Source organism: Pan troglodytes, chromosome 7 (genome assembly GCF_028858775.2).
Source record: "Pan troglodytes isolate AG18354 chromosome 7, NHGRI_mPanTro3-v2.0_pri, whole genome shotgun sequence".
In the NCBI taxonomy this organism is placed as follows: Eukaryota; Metazoa; Chordata; class Mammalia; order Primates; family Hominidae; genus Pan; species Pan troglodytes.
The window spans coordinates 93,500,709-93,525,233 of NC_072405.2; the positions used below are offsets into that span (position 1 = coordinate 93,500,709).

Below are 24,525 nucleotides of genomic sequence, written 5' to 3' on the forward strand. Positions count from 1 at the left end.
TTGATGATAAGGTTATTGAAATGGGTAGTGGCAATGTTTGTACAATTTTGTGAATGTACTTAACGCCACTGAATCATAAACTTTAAAAAGATTAGAATAGTAAATATGGAGTTATGTATGTTTTGCCACAATAAAAAGGAAATGAGTAAGTAAACTTTTGTTTTAAATTACTCCCCTGTGGTACAGTTACTCCATTCATCATCACATTAAGACTTCTTCCAGGTTGGGGAGTGTTGCGAGATGTTGTCAAAATGACCCCACTTGTGAAATCAGAAAACTTTCCCTTAAATCCCAGCTCTGTCACCTAGTAGGAATGCAAATTTGAGCAAGTCACTTAGGTCTGTTGCACCTTAGTTTCTTCAGGTTATGCTGTCCAACAGAGTTGTTTTGATGACTGTAATTGAAATGCATATAAAGTGCTTCGTAAATTCAAACAACAAGGCAAGTGGATGGAGGTGACTTTTTAAAATATATTCTTTTAGGGAGCTTAGTCGTAATACTGTTATCTCTGAAATGCATTTACTAATTCATATTTAAATATACTAAAATATTAAGGTATTGTTGGTAAGACAGCCAGTTATTTTTCTAATTTTTCTCTATTTAAAGTATTGAATCCATAGTTTTAGAATTAAAAAATCCTGAATTTCCAAGGAACCACATTTCTATTCACCATTTCTATAATGAATGGGTTATTAAACCTTTCCATTTATCTTATTTCAATACCTTTTGTTCATTATGTAGCCTCATTGTACATACCTTACGAAGAAGGGATAATTATATTACCTCAGAAAGAAGGGACAACTATATGATTATCTTGTCTGAGATGAAAAACTATGGTCTTCATTCATACCTAATTAAAAGTTTTTTGTTTTTTTTTTGTTTTTTTTTTTTTTTTGAGACGGAGTCTCGCTCTGTGTCGCCCAGGCTGGAGTGCAGTGGCGCGATCTTGGCTCACTGCAAGCTCCGCCTCCCAGGTTCATGCCATTCTCCTGCTTCAGCCTCCCGTGTAGCTGGGACTACAGGCGCCCGAAAAGTTTTAACGTATTTATTTTGCTACCTGTTCTGATTTTCATTCCAAACCACACCATTATCAGTCTCTACATTGTCAAACATGTAATAATAATTTGGCATGACATTATATCAAATTGGACATTATCTTGGAAGGTCCTTTGGATGCATAATTATATTGAAAAATAAATATTTTAAAAGTAACAAATTTTATGCTATAACATCATAAGTTAATAGTAAAATTAATGTCATTGAAACAAATGCCAACTAATTTTTTTGTTTCCCTCTTTAGCGGTTATGTCTTTGACTATGATTACTACAGAGATGATTTCTACAATCGGTATGTGAATTTTTCATCCTTGTTTTCTTATGACTTAAATTATCTTTTAACCATTTTGTACATTTTATTCATGGGTGCTCTTAATTATGGTATTTAAAACAATATTATTATAGTTTAAAATACTAAATCCCAACAAAATATACAGATTTTTATATTTTCATTATACTTACTTGAGTACAGTGGATCTTGGAATTTTAGGACTTTGGAGGTGCTCAAACCTAAGATTTGGTGTCTAATACTTAGATAAAATCCTAAAGATTTAATTAACTAATATTATCTGCCAAGTCATTTGTTGATTTAGAATCCTTCAAGATCAAGAGTTTGAAAACTCAGAAAAATAACTCCAACCTTCTAAAGTCCATAATAAAACATTGAAAATGCTATATTGGGTAGAGTCTGTAAAATTTACAGATTGTTCCTGCTTTGCAGGACAGTAGGAGGCCATAAAGGTGATGATGCAAGATGAAACCATCCAATGAGGAAAAAACAGGATTGTCTCATGATCTTAAACATGTTTGTCAAAACATTAACAACTTTTATTCTCTTCTCTATAAACTAACGGGAAACTATAGTAAAGTTAATTGTTATTTAGTATACTATAATTTAAAACAATAAAATATTAAGAATTAAGGTGTTTTAGTTCTTTGTAAAGAACACTTATCAAAAGTAGTTGAAACAGTGCATGCCTTCTCATTTCCTAACTCAGGACAGGATATGGAGTAGGCATCTGTTTTATCCCTTGTTGGATACTCCTCTCTAAGGTTGAATTAGCTTTGACATTCTATCAATGTTGTGAACTATCTCTGAGAGTTCTTTCAATGTGTGATTCTCTTGCCAGGGTCACTTCCCCTCCATAGCTTTATACGTTTCATCACATCACATCCACTTTCCTCACTTATGTCGATAAGTTTGCCTTTACTAAGTTCCTCTGACTCCATACCTAGAGTCTCTTGAGTAGAGGAGTATCAGTATCCCTATAGTGAGCTATTTCTTCTGTAATTTCATTTACATTTAATTTGAGTTTCACATCTAGTATTATCACTCTTCGATTCTTTGCTGCATTTTCATCTTTGATCAATTATTTCTTTTGATTATTCAATTTTGCAAAATGCCACGTTTTATCACTGAGAGATAAGGAAGCATTACAATTAATGATCTGAAACAAGTGAGTGAAGTGAATAATCAATGAACAGCAAAAAAAACATTGACAGACTTTGAAAGATGGAATGTGATTAGTGATCATTGTTATTATCATGCACATTTATTATTTATGCATTTATTTGTGGAAAAGCTAGAAGCAAAGTTTGGACTTTATTAAATTACTTACCGTTTATATGTTGTAGTAACTAAAATTTGTGTTGTCGGAGAACTGGTGTTATTTAACTAATATCAGTAACTGAAACTTATGCATATCAGAGATGAGGATCAACTATATATAGATAGATTACTGGATTAAAAAATGAGGTAAATATATTTTAAGCCTTTAATTATGAGTATTATGCAAACAACAAAAAAAAACCTTAGGTACTGTATAAAAATGCAAACTTAGAAAAAATTTTTCAATAGATGTTTTAAAGAGGAAGTAACTGTGATCCTTGAAAGGGTCTTATTCTCTATGCTCCAGCCTCTAGGGCCTTTTGTAAGTTCCACAAGAATTCCATGTTTCTTCCTGCCTCAGGTCCTTTCTCTGTGTTGTTCCATCTCCTCATACCTCCCTACACTACCTGGTTCACTTGACTCCTCATCTTTCAGATCTCAGCATGAACATCCCTCACAGATTAAATTAGGTTCCTCTGTTCCTCTCGCTCAGCACCCAGCACTGTTACTTCACAGCACCTCTCCTAATTTCTATTGCTATATTTCTTTCTGCAGTGTTTGATTCATGTCTGTCTTCCTTCCCCCACCTGAACAATGTTCAGTTTTGCTTATCTTTGTATCCTTGGGGACTATCAGTAAACCTCACACATAGTGGATACTCTGTATTATTAATTCATCTCCTTAGATTTAGAGACACAGTCATTTTCCCAAGGTCACCAAGCTAATTAGTGACAGAACTATGATCATAATCTAGGCATCCAATTTAGATTCAATAACCAACTATGTGAATATGCACAATGGGGAGGGCAATATCAGCCTATGGAGCTATGCGATTCCTACTTGAGAATCAGACCCACAACTGTAACTTCATTGCTGCAATGCTCAAACTACTGAATTAAGCAACTTATTTCACTAGTTATCCTTTTCTGACAAAACAATAATTTTTAAGAATGATTTTCTCAAAGCATTTTATAATTTCTATAAAATATATTTTAAATATTAAGAAACATAACTTACTCTAAAAGTGATGCAAATATCTGGCAGCATTAAAATAATCCCATTTACTATTAAGGAAGGATATCTAGACTGTTTTTATACTATTTGAAAATGTTACTTTTTGACAAGTTTAAAGACATTTTCTACTATAGCTATTTTTTCACTTGCTACGAATAAAGTTTTCAATTAATATACATTGTCTTATACTCTGTCTATATAAAACCATTTTAGCATCTTTTATTTTCTATCATATGACTTCCTTATACATTTAAAGAATTTCCACCTAACATGGAGTTTTACTCTACACCGTAGGAGACCCAAGTTCTGGTTGTTACCGGAAAGGGGTCCCAATTCAGACCCCAAGAGAGGGTTCTTGGGTCTTGCAAGAAATAAGTCAGGGCGAGTCCACAGCACAAAAGCAAGTTTATTAAGAAAGAAAGGTGGTGAAACTATAGCTACTCCATAGACAGAGTAGAGTATTCCCAGTATTCCCAAAAGTAAGAGGAAGGACGCGCCTGCCCTAGGTACAATGCTTGTTTATACATAGGACAACAACAACAACAACAAAAACCATGGGGAGTTGTGCTCTACTACAAGGGTTTGTGATAAAGGATACATTTTTCTAATTACTGCATTTTGCAAGAATCAATATGACTATCTTTAAAGCAAAATTAGGAATGCTTTTGTTCTCAAGATATGGAGATATCAAGACATTCCTGGGCCTGGGTCTGTTTAGTAAACATTATTAATCTGTTCTCTTAACCATAAACATCTAGAAGCTAGGAATAAATAACTAACCTCCTGGGAATGCAGCCCAGCAAGTCCCAGCCTCATTCTTCCTAGCCCTCACTCAAGATGGAGTCGCTCTGGTTTGAATGCCTCTGACATGGTAACTAGCCTTGTAACTTTAGGCAAGTCAGGTTTTCAGTTTTCTCATCTTTAAAAGGAAGCCAGGATTTGCATTTTACTATTTAGAAATGTTAGCTCAATAAAATCATTAGATTAGATCGGTGATAGATGGATGGATGGAGATAGATCGACAGATAGATAGATAGATAATCAATAGTTCCATCTTACTTGCCAAAGAACAAGAGCCTTAAATAGTCAAATAATTAGACAGGCTGTAGCTTTCAGGTGACTCTCTACTATACAAGAACTTAGCTACAGTATGAACAATTTTCAAAATCATTTATTTGTTTTATGTACAATCTGTTTGGCATATAAGTGTGAAATAGATCAGTATGGTTGTATTGTTAACAGACTGTCTGAGCAGTCTGTGCTCTCATTAGTTTATTTTCCATTTTTGGCACTTGGCTAAGAAAGACATAAGCATCTGCCACTAGTGGATATACTCAAGAGTTCCCTATAAACATAGAATACCATGAAATAAAAACAGAATGGAGAGGCTGGACAAGATACATAGCTTACAGAGTCACTACTAATCCACAGTCATTTCTCATAAGTTACAGTCTTCTTGCATTTGTGTTTTCTTTTTCTCTCTCTTTTAGCAGAGGTGCAAACTTGGACAAGTTAGTTAATATCACAAAATCTGTTATGTCCTCTGGGAGGTGAGCATGAAATTAATTCCTAATTCATGAAATCATTCTAAGAATTAAATGAGGTAACATAATGATCAGCATTATGCCTGGTATTTTTTAGTGCTTAATCAACATTAGCTAGTATTAACAGTTAACAGTAACCATTAACAATAATGGGGCCAGGCGCGGTGGCTCACGCCTGATCCCAGCACTTTGGGAGGCCGAGGCAGACGGATCACCTGCAGTGGGGAGTTTGAGACCAGCCTGGCCAACATGGTAAAACCCCATCTCTACCAAAAATACAAAAATTAGCCAGGTGTGGTGGTGGGCACCTGTAACACCAGCTACTCAGGAGGCTGAGGCAGGAGAATTGCTTGAACCCAGGAGGCGGAGGTTGCAGTGAGCCGAGATCGTGCCACTGCACTCCAGCCTGGGGACAGAGCAAAACTCTGTCTTAAAAAAAAAAAAAAAAAAGAAAAGAAAAAGAAAGAAAAAGAAAAAAAAATAATGGTAGATGTATTTCTCATATTGACATTCATACAGCAGTGTCCATATAACTGAGAAACAAACTGGTTGGTCAGTTTGTCTTCCATAATAGCTTATTTGGGACATCTCTGGATTATTCTGTTTTCCCAGTTTTCCCTCTCCTACTCCCCCAAAGCATTCCAGCTGCAGCTGATCACACTTGCCTGCAGAGAGCGCTCAGCTGTTTCTGTTAACCCCATGCTGCTTGTTTAGGTCATGAAAACAGAAATTACACTACTTACATATAACAGGGCTAATTGCATATAGAAACTCGTTAACTCGGTATTAAAGAACTGAAAACGCAAAAAGACAACACTGTGATATACTGGAGTTAGCGACTGCAGGAAGCTCTAGGGCTGGAGAAACAAAGGAAGATTTGGGGTCTCAGAAATTGCTGTAGAAAAAGAGCCTACCAGAGCTGAAACTATGCATAGGAGATTCTGTTCAGATGGTGCTGCTGTGTCTGAGTCCACAAGGAGAACATGTGGTGCTGACACCCAAATCTCTGAGATGGGGATATGGGCTGACAGGTGCTGGAGTCTTTGAGGGAACGTGGAGTGGCTGTTCTCCAAGTGTTGCAAAATTACTCAGACTGGATTCTGCTGATGCTACTGGAATGAATTGTTGTTGCCAGGATGAAGAAACTAGATTGGGGTAATGCTGAAAAGAGCAGGAAGCCAAAACACAAATAAAAAGCAAAACAAGAAGGAGCAGGTCCCTTTTTCTTGCTCCAACCTTGCAGTCTCTTTCTTAGGTCCTTTATTGGCTGAGCCCAGCAGGGAGCTAGCTGCCCAACCCCAACCCTAACCCTCACCTCCAGAAGCGTGGTTTTCGGAGTTCCAAACCCATCATCTGTGGCTAAGGGTAGGTCTGAAACCAAGAAACAATAGCTTAATAACTGACATATGTCCACATTATATTGTCATACTATTTCTGCCAGGTTTGGAGACTCTAATGTGATTGAAGGTTTCCAACCCTTAGATAGTTTTAGCTTAGAAAACTTCTTTACACAATGTTCCACCTTACTGTGATTCATTGACCTGTCTATTCATGGTTTCAGGGATCATGAAGAGTATCATTAAAGAGTAGATGAGTGGTTATTCTAAATTCTTATCTTTTCTCTTTTACACAAAGCATTGCCCAATAATTTACAGCATTGAATGGCGTTTTCTTTTAAAGGTCCATGTATGACTCTAAATGTAGGACATTGTATGTTAATACATTAAATGTAAGTATTTATACTCTAACAAAGTAAAAGGAGATGTATACCTAAAATTATATTTAATCTCCCTAGGGAAAGTTTTTAACTTCTGCAATGTTGGCTGTCTAAATCCAACCTCTTTTTTCAATAATACTAGGAAAAGCACTGATCAGTTTATAATTTCCAGTGATAAGGAGACTTTTATTAATAGAGAAAAACAAATGCCACAGGTGTTTTACCTCTATGTAAAACACATATACATTTTAAATGATCCAAAATAGGCATTGTTCAATTCTGGAACCATTTTGATTTTGTGTTAATTGATCCAAGAAACTACTAGATTTGCAGTTAACGCAAGAACACTAAGTTACAGTTGTTTCAGATAGTTGATTAGAGAGCACAATATATATTCATGAATATTGGAAAACATATTAACAAGAAACAATGTTTTGTTATGCAAATTTGAACTATCCTCTGGTAGTATGGTATTCCATTTGAAATGTTTGAAAATAACAGCATGGTACACTTGACAAATGGTATTATTTGGAGTCAGAAGACATGAATTTCAGGACTAGATGCACATGTGTTGACTGGTTAAGCTTGGAGAAGTCATCTCTTTTTTGTGCCAGTTTCCTTCATGGGCAAAATGGCTTAACACTACTGACCTTAGAGAATTACAAGAATTAAATGAGAAAATCGTTTTAGTGGCTTATAACCCCACAACACCATTTGAATTTATTAACTTTTTAATTACACAAAGCTGTATACAAAATGTACAGTTAGCAATGTTAGATAAAATACAGACTGTATTAGAATCAAAATATTGCAAAAGAGATCATTCAAGATTGCAATCAACTTGCCTTTAAAAGCATGTTCAAGAAGTATTTCCGTGTGATCCAAGGAGAGAACTTCACAGAAAACCTTGGAAAATTTAATAACAAAAAAGAGCAATGGAATTTACTCATTTACTGGTCTCAGGTAGAGTGTGCCTTTTAAAATTATTTTCTGATTCAACTGTAACCAAAGATTTATTTGAAGTCAGAGTAGAAATTATAGGCAGAGTTTATGAATTTTGAGTAGTTTAAACAGTACAGGGAACAGATACACTACCAGCCTATAAGAATTATTTGTGTAGATTTCAAATCTATCCCTTCTTAGAAATGAATAGGCACCTTACTTTGGTTTTATATACTATACATCTGTCAAAGTTAAGCATAATGAAAAGGAAGGCTGGAGATTGAATCAAGACATGAAGCAAGATCTTCTCTGGTCCTCTGGTTATTGATCTTTGTAGAGCTACTGAAAGGTCCTGGTGAGAATATGGCCCTGAATTTGTTCTCAGGTTTTGCCTCTGGGTAGCCCAGAAATTTTAGCCCCCTAGGGAAGACCAAATATTTTTGTTAGCATCAACTACTTAGTAACTATAAGTTTTGACTCATGAACAGGGAAAAAGAAGAATTGTTTTCATGAGGGCAATTTAGAAAGAAACAGGTAAATACCAGAAAATGTTTGAAGTTACTACTAATCTAAAATGAAATTTTAATATTCAGTAATAAAATACAACACACATATTACATTTTGCAGTTTCTTTTCTTGTGTTTTAAACCACGTTTGTTGACAGTAAAATATAAGCATCAAGTCAGAAGTTTAGCCATCAGGTAATGATTTATTAGAATGTGGTGTATCTACCTGAGAAAATGCCCCACAGCCATTAAAATAAACATTACGAAGACCATTTAACAGGCCTGAGAAATGTTTTTAATATAAACCAAAGAGAATGAGCTAGAATACATGACTGTACATATATTATGTTTTCAATTATGTGAAAAATATGGATGCTTATAAAAAAGATTAAAGGATTATAGTAGTTGTTCTGGGGTCAGAGACTTAGAGTTGTAGTTTTTTTATGTACTTTTTTTTTCCAAAATGTTACTTTATTATTGCTAAAGCTTAATAATAACAAGCTCTTTTTTAAAAAAGACACTTAAAATAATGTTTGCTTTGTTAATATATCTTTGTCCAAAAGGCACTTAGTTTTTAAATTAAATTACCTTTGTCCAAAAACAATTATTGTTTAAGAACAGTAGATGAAATCAAATGTCCTTATTCTTCCTAGAGAAAAGTTGTCTATTTTATCAAATAAACTACTATTAAAATTAATATTACCAGTTTTTAGCTTTTGCTAGCTAATAAAGTTACATATGTCAGATATTATTTAAAGCATTAAAAGGCAAAATAAGAAAAGGGTACATAGAAAATAGAAACGTTTATTAAATAAAGAAATTAAATTCTCAAATTTTCTCCATGAGTTGGTTTTATTAAAATCGGACTGAATTTTTTAAATTTATTACTTGACAGCAGGTGTTTTAGAGTTTTCACTGTAAAATGGACCTTGAGGAAAGAATTATTATTATATGTTTGGCTTCATTATAAACCATTATCTATTTGATGAGTAAGTATTTGGGAGAAAATTATCCTGACCAAGAAATATTAGGGAAAATTAAGAGCTATTAAAGGAAAGGAGTGGAAATATAACTCCAAAGGGTAAGGAACAAGAAAAACAAGAGGAAGGAAAAAAATTAAAGCTTTTCACTAGCCTGGAGATTTAGATTCCATTTAATTCTGCTGGATTGCCATTTCTGCTGTCAGTCTACAATCTTAAATGAACTAGTTCCTTAGTCTCAATACTATTTGCCAATCTAATATTTCATAAAGGTAAAATTTCTTTGATTTACTGTAGGCCGAATTCTGATGAGAAGGCCAATACCTGTCTTTCTTGGGCTGCCTTTCACCTACTTCCCTCTAGATTTTGAAGAACCCCTATATCCCATCTTGCAATCCCAGAAAGCCTTCCCCGCTTTCTATCCTTGTCTTCTTATGTTTTTGTACATTAGGACAACATCCAGTCTTCCCTTCTTTTATTTCTAATTGACTCAAGAGTGCCCAATGAAAATTAAGAAAGTCTTCAGGTCCATTAAAAGTTGTAAAATTAAAAATTATGCCCTCGTGTTAGCCCATGTTACTGGTGGAGGATGTCCAGGTTCTTGAACAAATAATTGGGCAAAACGCACAAACAAAGGAAGGAAAGAATGAAGTAACAAAAGCAGAGGTTTGTGGAAAATGAAAGTACACTCCACAGGGTGGGAGCCAACCGAGCATAAGGGCTCAAGAGCCTGGTGACAGAATTTTCTGGGGTTTAAATATTCTCTACAGGTTTCCCATTGGTTGCTTGGCCCTATGTATATTAAGTAGTGGCCCACAATCAGTCCGATTGGTTGCAGGAGGGGACCAATCAGAGGTACTTTCAATTTTTCATCGGCCATGCAGAAAAAGGTGGCAGGATGAGGAGGGGCGCAAAGGGAGTAGCCTCTGGTCCTTTTGTTACTTGGGCGTAGAAAGGTGGGGTTTTCCTTTTTATTTAGTTCTAGGAAGTCAGCATGAAACAGCCTTAGGTTCCCTGCCTCCAGACCCTATTCTCCTGCCTCACGCATTCCCAATTTTGTTTTGTGAATGACCTATCACATTAAAATAGTTAAGTCCTGATGCTGCCCAACATCCCATCAAAGTGGAAGAAAGAATTGGTAAAACGTTACCCAATACCTTGGTGAAAGTCATCCAGCCAGGCTTGGTGGCTCATGCCTATAATCCCAGTATTTTAGGAGCCCAAGTTGGGCAGATCACTTCAGTCCAAGAGTTCGAGACCAGCCTGGGCAATATGGCAAAATGCTATCTCTACAAAAAAATTTAGCCGGGCACGGTGGCATGCAGTAGTCCCAGCTACTTGGGAGGCTGAGGTGGGAGAATTGCTTAAGCCCAGGAGGCAGAGGTTGCAGTGAGGTCACAACACTGGTCTCCAGCCTGGGTGACAGAGTGACACTCTGTCTCAAAAAAACAAGAGAGAGAGAAAGAAAAATAGTCATTTTCCTTTGAAGTAGCTCACCAAAATATTCAGAGAACAGGCCACTCACCATAGGAATTTATACCAAAGGAAAGTTGTTTAGTAAAGTACTAAGTATATTACTAAAATGTATGCCCCATACTAAAAGCATATCATAAATACAGTGAGCAAGTATGGCTCTTTCTCAGCATAAGATCAGGCCATGCCACCGTTGGAGGTTTGGTAATCCTTGGCTGGGGGAAGCAATAGAAATATTGATAAACATTTTTGTTTCCTATAAAAGTAGTATTAAATTACATTGCAATTAAAGTAGCAGTGAATATAGTGAACTTTACTTGGCCTGTATTTTTACTATAGCACTCTTACATCATTATATATTTTGATTGTGTTTTAGAGATTTTCTTAACCCAGTTTATAGATTGGCTTGTTTAATGAACCTGTAAAACTACACATTGGTGTCCTAGGGAAATGGTCCTGCTAAAAGAGCTTGCCTTTCATTTCAAGCAGCAACTTCTACTCTAGAAGAGATCAGTCAATTGTCATATTTTCTTTTCGCTCAATAGTTTTGGGTGTTATAGCTCATGCAAAGTGCCTTTGTATTTTGGTTCACTGACTTAAGGTGCTCTGTGAATTCAACTTATAAATAACTAATGTAGATCTTGTTTTGTGATTGAAATGAGGGGCAGGTCTAGCTGACCCTTTTGATTCTCAAGCCCCTAGTGGTATGGATGATATTCATAACCCTTTTCAGCCTCATCCTGCCTGTGCTCTTTGAAGTAAACTATTATGTGTTGACATCCATGACCTGTTCTTTGCTAGCTGTTCTTCAGCTCTAATGGACTTTGCTTAGTCACAGAAGATGGCACCTCTCTTGAACTCTGTCTCATTTCATTTCTTTTCCTTTCCAGATATCTCTTAGTTTTTTCCCCAGCATGTTCTAAATCATTTTCGAATACCCTAAGTCTCTAATGTAGGAGATATTCTTAATACTAAGGAATTTTGCTTTAAATTTGGTTTAATAGTGCTTTTTGTGCTTCCCTCACCTCACAGTATAATAGTTTTAAATGTCTCTAAGTGAATATTTGGAAACCAGTCTATCTTAACTTTTATTATATTTCATATATTATTTCCTAAAAATAGATGATCACATTTTCATCTGTATGTATAAACAAGATGTAATTTTATGAATTAACCTATTATAGAACTTGTTTTTTTTATTTTCTTCCCATTCTAGTTTCTCATTTCTGACTTTCATATTAGATTGTTTTTATTGACTGTTTTAAAGTAATTATAAGAATGTAATCCAATATTTTATTCTGTCACAATAAAATATGTAACAATCATAATTCTAAGTCAATAATGCTATTTTCTTTATAGTGAATAATGTAATTACATGTCTAGTTCACTGGAAAATAGTCATGAAAATGAGGAAATGTATCCCAGTATTTTTTCATTGACCTTTTAGGTTACTCAAATGTGCTGTCATATAAAAATTTGTTGTATATGTGGATGCAGTACAAATAATATGAAGCTTCTGAATCTATGAATTATATATTTTTATAAATGAGTTAACCCTTATACCTTGATTCCTTTCATTGTTTAATGGAAATTAATTGATTGTGGTGAATATCATTTTTCACTTTTCGGCAAAGGTTTTAAGTTTTATTGATTTTTTTGTTAAATATGCTTGTAATATCTAACTATAAAATATCTCTAGTCTCAATTTGCAAATCTAGCAAATGGTCAGAATAATTAAAAGATATCTTGATAAATATTTCCCACCGTAAGTAGTCAACAGTTTTATCCTCATGCTAGCTTCATGTCATTCAAACTGTCTCCTTTTGTCTGCAATCAGAGGAGCCTTTGTTACTGAAAAGATGCTTAAAGTGAGCTGAAGCACCATATTGATTTGTCTCTCATAGCTGTTTTCTTGAAGCTGGTTTTACTTTTTATCTTGCTGGGCTGTTTACTGTTTGAACAGTAATTTTATTTCTTTGTTCCTGTTCTGCAAGATCTTTTCCTCTTTTAAACTAATGTGCTAATAAGTGTTTGATGTGTAAGAGGAATATTTCTGTTCATAAGAAGTGTAAATCTGTTTTACCAAGCAAAGAAATATATTTAGGAATGAAGGTCAGCATAATTTCAATAAATTGCATGGTACTGTTGGAGCAAAGCTCCTTGTCCTTTCATACCTTACAAATGAGTTCCTCTTGGAGGTCACACTCTAAAGTCCAGAAAGCATAGACTATATTAGCATCCTATTTTCTTAGTGAAAATTAAATCTGCCAATAAATACCTGCATCTGAATATTAGAGAACAGCAGCAGAAAGAAAACATTTATTGAAATTTTCTACCAGGACATTCTGTTCAACATTTCACATATTTGATAGAACTCTCGGGCATCAAACCAACTCTCAGTCCCATTTGTGTTTTGTAAAGGTTATTTGATTACCACGGGCGTGTGCCTCCACCTCCCCGTGCAGTAATTCCGCTGAAGCGTCCCAGAGTGGCAGTCACAACGACTCGCAGGGGGAAAGGAGTCTTTTCCATGAAAGGTGGATCGAGATCTACTGCCAGTGGGTCAACAGGTTCTAAATGTAAGTAATGTCCTTCATTTTATTTCTCTTTAAAGAGGGGAGGGATTAACTATCATTGCACGAATGCCTATATTCAATAAATTAACCAGATAGTTATGAAGGGCCTGCTATGTATAAAGTGTTAGAAAATCATAAGATGGATAAAAAATGGTCTCTGCTTTCCACCATACTGTGTTGCAGTAGGGGAGACAAACACAAAAATGTCTAACAAAAATCCAGGACCAATTGGAAAAGTATTTTATCAGAGCAAATAACACTGTGCTCTTGGCTTAGCTTGTGATATATTAAAGTACTGAAATATAATATGTTGCTTTTAATGAAGAAATAATTTTACTTCCAAAGGGAGTGTATAAACTGTCTTTTCAGAGAAACATACAAAATTAGTTCATGGTTTGAATATTTGAGCAATTAAGAGAGGCAAACTATAGAGATGTTAAAAGCATAATTTACCATACAGTGATAAATTATGATAAGATATATGTATCTGAAGATATATTTAATGTCATAAAAAGTAAAATAATATTTGCATAGTTTCACATTAATTGGTAAAAAGCAGTGATACAAACTTTCCAACTAAACACATTGCTGAATTTTTATATGGAGTGATACAGAAAAAAAATTTTATGTTAGAATATTATTCTTAAAGAAAGGATAACAAAATTTCCCATATTCCTTGAGATTGCCTTTTATCAGAAAACAAACAGATAATAAGCTGACCAATAGGTAAAAGAATAAACACATAGAGAAAGTTGGGAACACTATATTTCATTGATTGAGGTGACATTTGAGTGGAAACCTAAAGGATGTGAGGAAAAGAGAAAGTGACCTTGAAGCTGTCAGAGGCAGAGCATTCTGTGGAGAGAAAATGATCAGTGCAGAGACCTTAAGTTGAATAGTCAAGGAACAATAAGGAAGCCAGTGTGGCTGCAACAGAGCCGAGCCAGAGAGAGAAAGTCTGGCTGGGGATCAGGTCAGAGAGTTAGACACAGGGCAAGTTCCAATGCAGCTTGCTAAGCCACTGTAGAGACTTGGATTTACTCTGCATCCCAACCATTTAAGACAAGTAAGGCAAATACTATTATCCCAGTTTTATTGATGAGTAAACACAGAAAGTCATATAGCTAATAGACATAGTAGAGTCTCTTAGTTCTTATGCCTATGTGCTATCTGCTGTAGAACACTGCCTTTTATTTCAGCACTATACTGAGAAAGAATCACTATTGAAATACTTTGTTTTTACAAAATGCAGCTCAAAATGCAGGAAGGTACTGATGCTTCTGAAATGGCTAAAGTTTGTTGTACTCAACAAACTTTGTGGACCTAACTAAGATAACTTCAATAGCACACTAAATAGATTTATGGATTTCTATGTAATTCTGTATTCATGTATCTATTCTGTAGATAGATAAATATGAATTCCATTTTGAGTCTTAGTAATAAAAGAAAAGGAGTTTCTGCAGCAACTCGTTGGAGGTTAGGTCACCCCAATGTGGAGTATACACAAGTTTCTGTCTCTCAAAAAGTCTCCAAGTGTTGAAAATTTCAATGACTTGTTTCCTACATTGGAAAAAATAAACGATGAAGGGATTTTTATAGAAAGACAAATTGCCAAAGTCAGCTACTTGGAGAAATAATGTGAAGAGACTTTACAGTTTGTAACCATTACAACATGTAACATAAGAATCTATCCTTAAGTCCAATGGTAAATCACACATGAGGTTTAATTTCATCTTTTCTTTCTGTGTGTGTTTGTGTGTGTGTGTGTTTGTGTGTGTAAGATGCGACAGTCTTGAAAAAAGGCTAAATCTGAAAACTGGACTACTAAATACAAACTAGAGATACTTTGAAAGAAATGTGGTGTGTTTTATTTTTTAGCAGCAATCATTCTTTGGAACTGTGCATCCTAGAGTATCTCTGTTATGCTGGAAAGATATAGATAAGCAATGGGTAGAAAGATAAATTATGGGATAAAAAGATTTTGTAAGGACAATCAAGACAAATGATCATTTAAAATCTATTCAGCATATAATTGTGTTAATTTTACTTACTTTTGTAAAGTGATGTATCTTTATTATATTGAGGTTAAATCAAAAGGAAATGTTTCATATAAAACACTGGGGAAAAATCACTTTAAAAGATTTATCCTAAGGATTAAATCTAAGCTTGGAGGTAGAATAGTCATGTGGCTTCCAGCATCAATAAGATAGCTCCAAGGGATTACTGCAGAGAGACAGGCAAGCCATAGGCTATAGGTGCAACCCCAGTAAGATACTTGAGTCAGGGAGCTTGGCAGGCCTGGTTTACATAGTAGAAAAGAGGGGCCCCTGGGCCTGCTCCAAGCCAGCCCTGCAGCAGAGCTTGTGTGTAGTAGTCAATGTCATGGTCAGGCACATCCCAGAGATTACCCAGAAACAAGGGGCAGCCAGCCATGATGTACTTGAGCATGATGCCAGCCCCCTGTTATTACAGAAAGACAACAGACTGATCTATTCTATTCATTTCATATAGTTCTATAAATTTAGAGCTCAAGTCACAAAAGCTAACTGTTGATTAGTGTTACTTTAGTGAAACATTAATAAAAATTTATAATTCACTGGCAAGCATAACTAGAATCATGATTTAATATTCTTTTTAGGAGCATATAGGCAGATTACATTATGTATACATATAGGTGAATAAAATATATATGTGCATGTATAAATATTCATTAATTTATAGTACTTTTTATAATTAGGTTGGTTTCTGGAAATAACAAAAGTTTCTAACTCAAATCACAAATGAAAAGTATCAGTGAAGTTTAAAATATACGATGTTAATATTGAAATAATTTGAATAAAGATTTACTAAGGTATATAGCTTACTCTTTAATTAATAGCTGTTTCCAGCATTTAATGGTTTGGCAAGTTCAGAAGAGGAAATTAATGTTATAGCTTGGATAATTTGTCATTTCTTATTTCAGAATTTGTAATATGACTGAATTCTGCTAAGGAGAAAACTATATAAAGAAAATATATTAATGTCATAATTTACCAAAAATGAATACTGATAAGCATTTAAAATGAATTGCTTTAAATAGATTGCCACTAGGCATTTCTGTCCCTTTTAAAATCAAATTGAACTAAAACTATAATCAACTTGTCCTTTCCTGACATCATAGAGTCATAAAATAAAGAAAATGTGACATTGCAGATTAGCATTTTACAAAAGAGAAAACATGAATATCAGTGAGCTTTAGCTGTAGTTTCTTAGTGGAAAAATTGATGCCCTCTGGAAAAAAAAATTCGATCAAATCAATTTCTTTAAAGAATTAATTTAAATTCTAATGTCTAACAAGAAAGACTCTAGTAAGTTTGAATGCCTTTGGGGACCTGTCAATGCACTTTCAGTGACAGAATAGGTGACAAACTAATATAAATGCCCTGAAGCATCTAACAGGAAATTAAAGACAATTCAATTAAAGTTAAAATTGAGAATTTATCCCCAATGCTAAGAAGGCTTTCTTATGTTGGGTTCCTCCCCTCAAAAGTATGATTGAAATACAGCGATAAAGCATCAACCAGAGAAATAATATTAATACTCAGCAACATATCATTAAACATTCCCATCCATCCATTATCCTAGGCAAAGTATATTCTGCTTTAGAGATTTTTAAAGAGAGAATGTACTATTGGCCGGAAAGGTTAGAGAAGGCTTAACAGAGGATTTTGAATTGAGTTTAGATGAGCCAGTGGATTCGGAAAGATAGAATGAGAGATACTTGCTTTCTGGGAGACAGGATCTGGGTGGAGAAGAACAGAGGCTTTCCTGTCATATTGCCTGGAGTGGAGTCTGTTCCATAGTATACTACCATCGTGGCCTTGGGGAAATCCTTTAACCCCTATATACCTCTAATTTCTACCTGGAAATTAAAAATAATATACTGTGTATCCAATAGTTATTGTAAGAATTAAATTACTTATGTGTATAAAATGCTTAGGCACATAGTAGTGTTCAATGAGGTTAATTATTGCTACTACTATAATTATTATAGCAGTTAAGAGTATGAAATATGAAATTGCTGAACCTAGAATCCAATAGTGCCTCAGCCATTTATTATGTGTGTTTTGCAGCAAGGTACTTGCTTGCTGTGCCTTACTTTCCTCCTCTATAAAATGGGAATGATAATCTTACTGCCTTCTCTGTAGAGTTGTGAGGATTGAATGAGCCAGCACATGTAGAGCTCTTAGAACAGTGTCGGCTAATATAAAAGCCTTAATAGATAATACTGTGACAGTAAAAATAATAACTATTATTATCTGAAGTGAAGATTTACTGCTAGGAATGTCAGTTAATAAACTGAGGACATTATTATTAAACAAGATATAAAAATGGGTAAAAGGATAATGAAAAACTGTGCAGAGTATTGAAGGGTTTGGATTTCATGCAGGGCCAAGATAAAAAATTCTCAGCAAAGTGCTACCTGCTCAAAATGATATTTTAGGACATCTATATGATGGGTGGCATTAGTTGGCGAGGGCTGCCATAACAAAGTACCACAGTTCGGGTGGCTTAAACAACAGAAATTTATTTTATCACAATGATGGAGGCTGAAAGTTGGAGATCAAAATGTCAGAAGGCTTGGTTCCTTCTGATGGCTGTGAGGTAAGGATCTGTGTCAGTCCTCTGTCATTGACTGGTAGATGACCATCTTCTCCCCATGTCTTCACGCTGTTTTCTCTCTTTGTGTGTCTTGTCTAATAAATTTCCTCTTGTTATAAGGACAAGTTTAGACCCCTCTATGTTACAAGGGCATCACCTGTCCTCTAACTTCAGGCCAGTTGTTCATTTTTTTATTATGGGACTTACACTGTTCTGCTTCATGTTATAGTTATTTGTATGCACATCTAATCTTTCTATTTTCAATTACAAATTCATTCAAGTTAATTATGCTTTGCACAGATTATACTCTTAAACATTTGTGAAATGTGACATCACTACTATTTTTGCTTTTTGCATTTTACTTTTTGTCATACATTTTATAGTTCACTTTGAACCAAATCTTTAGAAATGCTACAGTTCAGAGAAAATTAGTTACAGAATATGTTGCATCAGTCGGTGAAACAAGGGGACAAATTCTGGCCTACACTCCAGGGTCTAAAAGAAATCAGTATGACGTGTATTTTCAAGCTATGTGATTTGAGATCTGCTACTTCTGTTACTTAGAAGACTGTTTTTGCTTGCTGAAATCTAAAGTATCTTTTCAGTCATAACTCAAAAACTCATTCTTTTGTGACTATTTTCACAATCAGTTATCATCAAAACTAATTTATCTTTTCTCTTTGCCCACATGGCTGATACAAGTTCAATTAATCAGCACCTAACACAGACAGGTACTAATTTTCCATTGATGAAATAGACATGAGCCCTGAGGAACTATTTCATAGACAAAATAGACATGATCTTTCATTTTCAGGCACTTATATCTGGTCGGGGGCAGGGGGGACCAGAAAATTTAAAAATGGGAGATAATTTCAATATCAAGTGACAGAACATTTTTACTATTTCTCATTTTTTTGTATTTTATATGTATAATAATAAATTACTTACATGTTTCTTGTCTGTCACTAGTTATAGAGTCCATGAGACCAGGGAGGCAGTTCACCATGATGGGCAGTAGGGGGTAGGAGGGTGGGACCTAAATGCCCATGGCTTTGGAGTCAGGCAGCCCACTCTAAACTTGAATTGTTGCCTATTGGCTAAAGCAATCTTTTTAAAGAACATTTTTAAAAATTTTTTAGAAATAGAGTATCACTCTGTCACCCAGGCTGGAATGCAGTGGCATGATCGAATAGCTCACTGTAACCTCAAACTCCTGCCCTCAAGCTATCCTCCCACCTCAGCCTCCTGAAGAGCCAGGAATACAGGCGCATACCACCATGCCTGGCTAATTTCCTTATTTTTTGTGGAGTTAGGGATCTCAGCATGTTGCCCAGGCTGATCATAAACTCCTGGCTCAAGCAACTCTCCTGCCTCAGCCTCCTAAAGCACTGGGATTAGAGGCTGAACCACTATGCCCAGCCTGCTAAGCAATCTTAATTAAACACATTACTTAACTTCTCTAATATTCACTATTCAAATCCAAAAGTAAGTTTAACAATTCTTATTTGCATATTGGGAATAAATTAAATGATACACTTGCAGCTTCTAATGAAATGCAAGATGAACCGATGCGGATAGTAGGCATTTAATGAATACTTATTGAATAAAATCCACTCATTCTCCATTTCATTTTCTTTCTAAAAAATGTAGAAAGAATGGGTATAGATGTATGTAGGCATAAGTATTATGAATACATATATATGCATATATATGTAATTCCCTGTTCTAGGAAATTTCATCTATGGGGTGGGTGATAACCAGTTGCTGCAATTTATTTTAGCAAAATACTTTAAAGTTTGACTTTTGAAAACTATTTTCTAGACTAGCAAATTAGCCTCTTCATATTAAATTAGCTTCAAAAATTGTATTATGTATTATGTTACAAGGGTATCACCTGTCCTATAACTTCAGGCCAGTTGTTCATTTTCTTATTATAGGATATTTATATATATATATATAAAGAAAGGGACAGATGGGAGCAGAGCGGAGGCATTGAAGTGATCATGATAAAGAGTTCCAGGAACCTTCCTTTTCTTTTTCTGAATATTATTGAATTAAACACAGTGCTTCCTTGATCGTATTTTTCACATCAACTGAAGCTGCATGGCACAACAAAAAGTGTAGAATTGAAAGTAAGAAAATCTAGGTTTGAGCCTAAACTCTTACCTGTGCATATCACATGACTTTGGGAAAATCATGTACATCATCAGATTCTCAGATTCTTTATTGTTGAAATACTGTATTTAAAACTGATTTATAAATTAAGTGATATGCAAATTTTATTTATTTCTTTGTTTTGGACATTCAAATAATGTATTAATGGCTGGGGAAAATAAATAACAAATTAATGTGATTTACTGTCAAAGTCCACATGATTATAAACATTTTTCAGTTTTCTAAATAGTTGATAGGAAGCATGGTATTGGTAAGGGAGGTTATATCTAGAGCAGGGTTTCAATAGTTTGGCATGATCGGCATTTGGGGTCAGATAATTCTGTGATGTGGTGTGGGCTATCTTGTGCACTGTAGGATGTTGAACAGACTAAATCCTCACTACAAGCCAGTAGCACCACCCCCTCCAAGTCATAACAAGGAGAAATGTCTCCAGACACAGCAGAATCTCTCCTGCAGAGCAAAATCACCATGTTAAGAACCACGGATCTAGACAGTTAGCTGAAACTTCTTTATTTACCCTGAATAGACTTGACCCAAAGATGATTAAAATAAATTGAAATATTTTTGACCACATAAGTCAGAAATGCACAGATTTTTATATAGACAGATGATATCATCCCGTGTGCCTAATACTCTTTTTGGATTATATCTTATGTCACAGCAGAAGGCACAATCATTTTGTCAACTGTATCAGAATGTAATAACATTTATCACCAAATCAATGAACTCTATAGAGAGAGCAGATCTGAAATGACTTAATGTGACTTATTTTTAAAAACAAAGATACTACAGTGATAGTGATGCAACCTGACTTCTATTTCTCTAGTGTTCTTCTTGCCTAAAAATAAGCTAAAGTAATTTGTCCTAGGAACTTTGTAATTTTTTTAATTCATCACTTTGCTGATTTTTGTTTGGTAATTCTAAATTCAAGCCCTATAATCACTCATAGAAAAATAAGTTGTCCTCAACAAAACAACCAGAGATTTTTATTATGACAGTATGTTTGCTTTTGTGTATAATTTTTTTTTTTTTGAGTCAGAGTCTCACTTTGTCACCCAGGCTGGTGTGCAGTGGTGCGATCTTGGCTCGCTGCAATCTCTGTCTCCTGGGTTCAAGCAATTCTCTGCCTCAGCCTCCCAAGTAGCTGGGATTACAGGTGCGTGCCACCATGCCCAGCTAATTTTTGTATTTTTAGTAGAGACGGGGTTTTACCATGTTTGTGTATAATTTTTGACAAGTTTTTTTTTGTGGTAAAATTTATCTAGAGAAAAAGAGCAAAAGATATTTTTCCTGTGAAGATAGTATTACCAATGTCTTCTAAAATATCTGTAATGTATATATATATATGCTCAACTACTAGAGAATAGTAAGCAAAAATAGGGATTTAATATAATTCACTGTGCAGGAGGGAAAAAAGTAGAAAACAAAAGCAGAAGAGAGCTAGAAAGAGCAGTACATGAGAGATAGAGGAGGTTCATCCCAGGCATTCCATCTAGAAACCACATGTAATAGCACAAAACTGTACCCCATATATAGATAGTGACTCTGCATGAAGAAAAGTAGAAAGTGGACTAAGGCCAATTGGACTAGGTAAGGGGCAAGCCTTTTCCCAAGGACAGCACTGAGATATTGAAGTGTGATGAGGAAACGACTTCTACAACTGCTCAAGAGGCAGCCAAGACTATTTGTAGAGCCTGCTTTGCAGGACCTAGATGAGCATTTGCTGCCCCCCATTCTAAGAGGGAACTGAGCAGCCTGCATAGGGTTAGAGGCTCACTTTAACATTTCCTGGTAGGGTCCAGGAAAGAACTGACAGGATTTCCATGTTACATTTCAACATTGTTTCTTGAGTAACATTAACTTATTAGACCCAAATTCCATAATAATCCAGCTGAGATCTGAAAGATGTTCTTTCAGTGCTAGACCTGAGTCTAGACTTAAATGAAACCTTGGCTCCCTGGAGACTTCTAAGTTCCAGCCAGATGAGTCTATATTGTTTTCTAATGTAGTTTCAATAAAGTGGAGTAGTAGTGGTTTATTGGCTTGTTTTTTAAGGCAATACATAAATTAAAATTAGTCAACTGCATTCCTGGGCTAAGGAGTAGCTCTAGTTGCTAAGAAATATATTCTGTTAGTTTTCAGCTATAGTCCTATTTATTTCTCCTGCATTGAAATCTAATGTTATAAGATAAAATATTTTCTATTAAATTTGATACGTTTAAGTAAAACTACATATGCCTTCATCAAAGGAATGAGTACCACTCTTCAAAGCAAAATCAATTTGCAATTGTGACAGATGATGTTTTTCAAATTTAGCTGCAATTCCACAATGGTACTTTGATGTCTTTGAAGTAATTGACATGAGGAGTGATTCTCTATTTTACCCTGTTCTACTTTCAGTTTAGTCATTCCTCAGAGGGATACTCTAGAGGGCCCATGCTTCTTGCAGTTTTTATTTTGCAAACTACTTTGCATTGTAAATAAAAGTCTGCTTTAAAAAAAATCTGATTTGACAATGGGAAAAGTTTTCTCATTTTTATACAAAAATCTGTTCTTCCCTTAAGATTTAGTGTTTATGATCCATAATATATCATGTATATTATATCATTAATCTTAATCGACAAATAGTTCTATTTTAAGCAAACATAAATTGCATTTTGTTTTTGTTTTTTTATTTTTTCAAGAAAGTCTGAAGACTAAAGAATCAAGTTAAACACTCTAATTTCCTCAGAAATTTCTGGGGAATATCTAGTCTGAGATTATTAGAAACCAGAAGGAAAGGAGACAGAAGATAAATAGACTGGAAACAAATAAGTATCCAAGATCTTGAAACTTGGCTCTTGAATGAGGTGTGAATACTGCCAGTCCACCTAATAAAAGCTCGGAGGCAGATATAGCTGTTCCATTGTAATAGCTTTAAAATCTTTCATCTCTGATTGTTGTGGATTCAAAATATTTCTAAGTTCCATTATCCATTTGCATACCCTTCAGTCAAAAGATTTAGGATTAAATGCTCGTGTCACTGAGAATCCCTATTTGTAACTGGCAAAATCATTCAGTATTCCAGGATCACTAGAAGTAATGAGAAGTTGATAAAATTGAAATGGTTTTCAGAAAAATAAGGACAGTGCAGTAAATTTTTTACAAATATAAACATATTTCATTTAAAGAATTGTCTTCGAAATATGAGATTGTTCTTTCCTTAAGCCTTTTTCCCTTATAAAATAATTACTGTAGTCAATAGTAGGCTATTTATTGTTGTTTTTAACATCCATACTTGGCAAAATTAAAAGTTGTCATCTTATGTTAGTCCCCAGTTGTTTTCTTTGAAACTGTACTAAACTCTAAAAATCTAGAATGGGAACTACTACTATTGAAATTATCAGTGAGAACTTCTGTGATTTTCCTTTCCATCAAGCCCAGGGCTTAGAGGGAGGCATGAGTTGTAACTCACTGCCTTAGTTTTATTTAGGAAAACTGAAGCTTCATAGCAGCTTTGAGTGAGCTGGAAAGAGTTTTCTCGCATCTAAGACATTTTCTTTAAAGGATAAATTGTACATCCTGGTTTCCATCAATCTTCAAGGAGCTGGATTAAAATATCATTGACTGCTGAAATACATATTACAACATAGTTCCTCAAAGTAGTATCTGTCATGATTTAATTATTGCTTCATCTGAATCCCTCTCACATTGAAGATTTACTCTATTTTGTAAAATTTAATTTAGCATCATTGGGTTATTTAAAAAAATATTTCTTAATTCCATTATCCATTTCCATAACCTTCAGTCAAAAGATTTAGGATTAAACGCTCATGTCACTGAGAATCCGTATTTGTAATTGGCAAAATCATCCAGTATTCCAGGATCACTAGAAGTAATGTGAAGTTGATAAAATTGAAAAATGTCCTATGTGATTTGACACAGACTTGAGAAAATACGGGGTCCCTGTGAGTTCGGTCCTAGGTGAGTTATGGTGCATTTGATGCTCTGTTGTTTTCTTCCTTCTTTCTACTTTCCAGTGAAATCAGATGAGTTACAGACCATCAAGAAAGAATTAACCCAGATCAAAACTAAAATTGACTCCTTGCTAGGGCGCCTGGAGAAGATTGAGAAACAGCAGAAGGCGGAGGCAGGTAAGTGATCTGTGATCACAGACAGGTCAGAATTGAACCAGTGAAACGTTGTCAATCACAGAAGCAGTACAGGGCCAGGAAGACACTGGCTGAGTTTAACAGCGTTTAATACAGATATGCCAACAATGTCTTTAAGCCAAGAGTTGCAATAATAAAATG

General features: G+C 34.8%; 1 protein-coding gene across 34 annotated transcripts in view; it reads left to right on the forward strand.

Annotated features, from left to right (window-relative positions):
- RALYL (RALY RNA binding protein like) overlaps positions 1–24,525 on the forward strand; it is a 730,553-nt gene that overhangs the window by 657,982 nt on the left and 48,046 nt on the right. For all 34 annotated transcript variants that reach the window (XM_054656850.2, XM_063817226.1, XM_016959617.4 and 31 more), the window contains 3 exons: positions 1,301–1,348; positions 13,263–13,420; positions 24,253–24,366. In XM_054656850.2, coding sequence (XP_054512825.1) covers positions 1,301–1,348; positions 13,263–13,420; positions 24,253–24,366 — 320 coding nt within the window. The remainder of the gene's footprint in view (positions 1–1,300; positions 1,349–13,262; positions 13,421–24,252; positions 24,367–24,525) is intronic.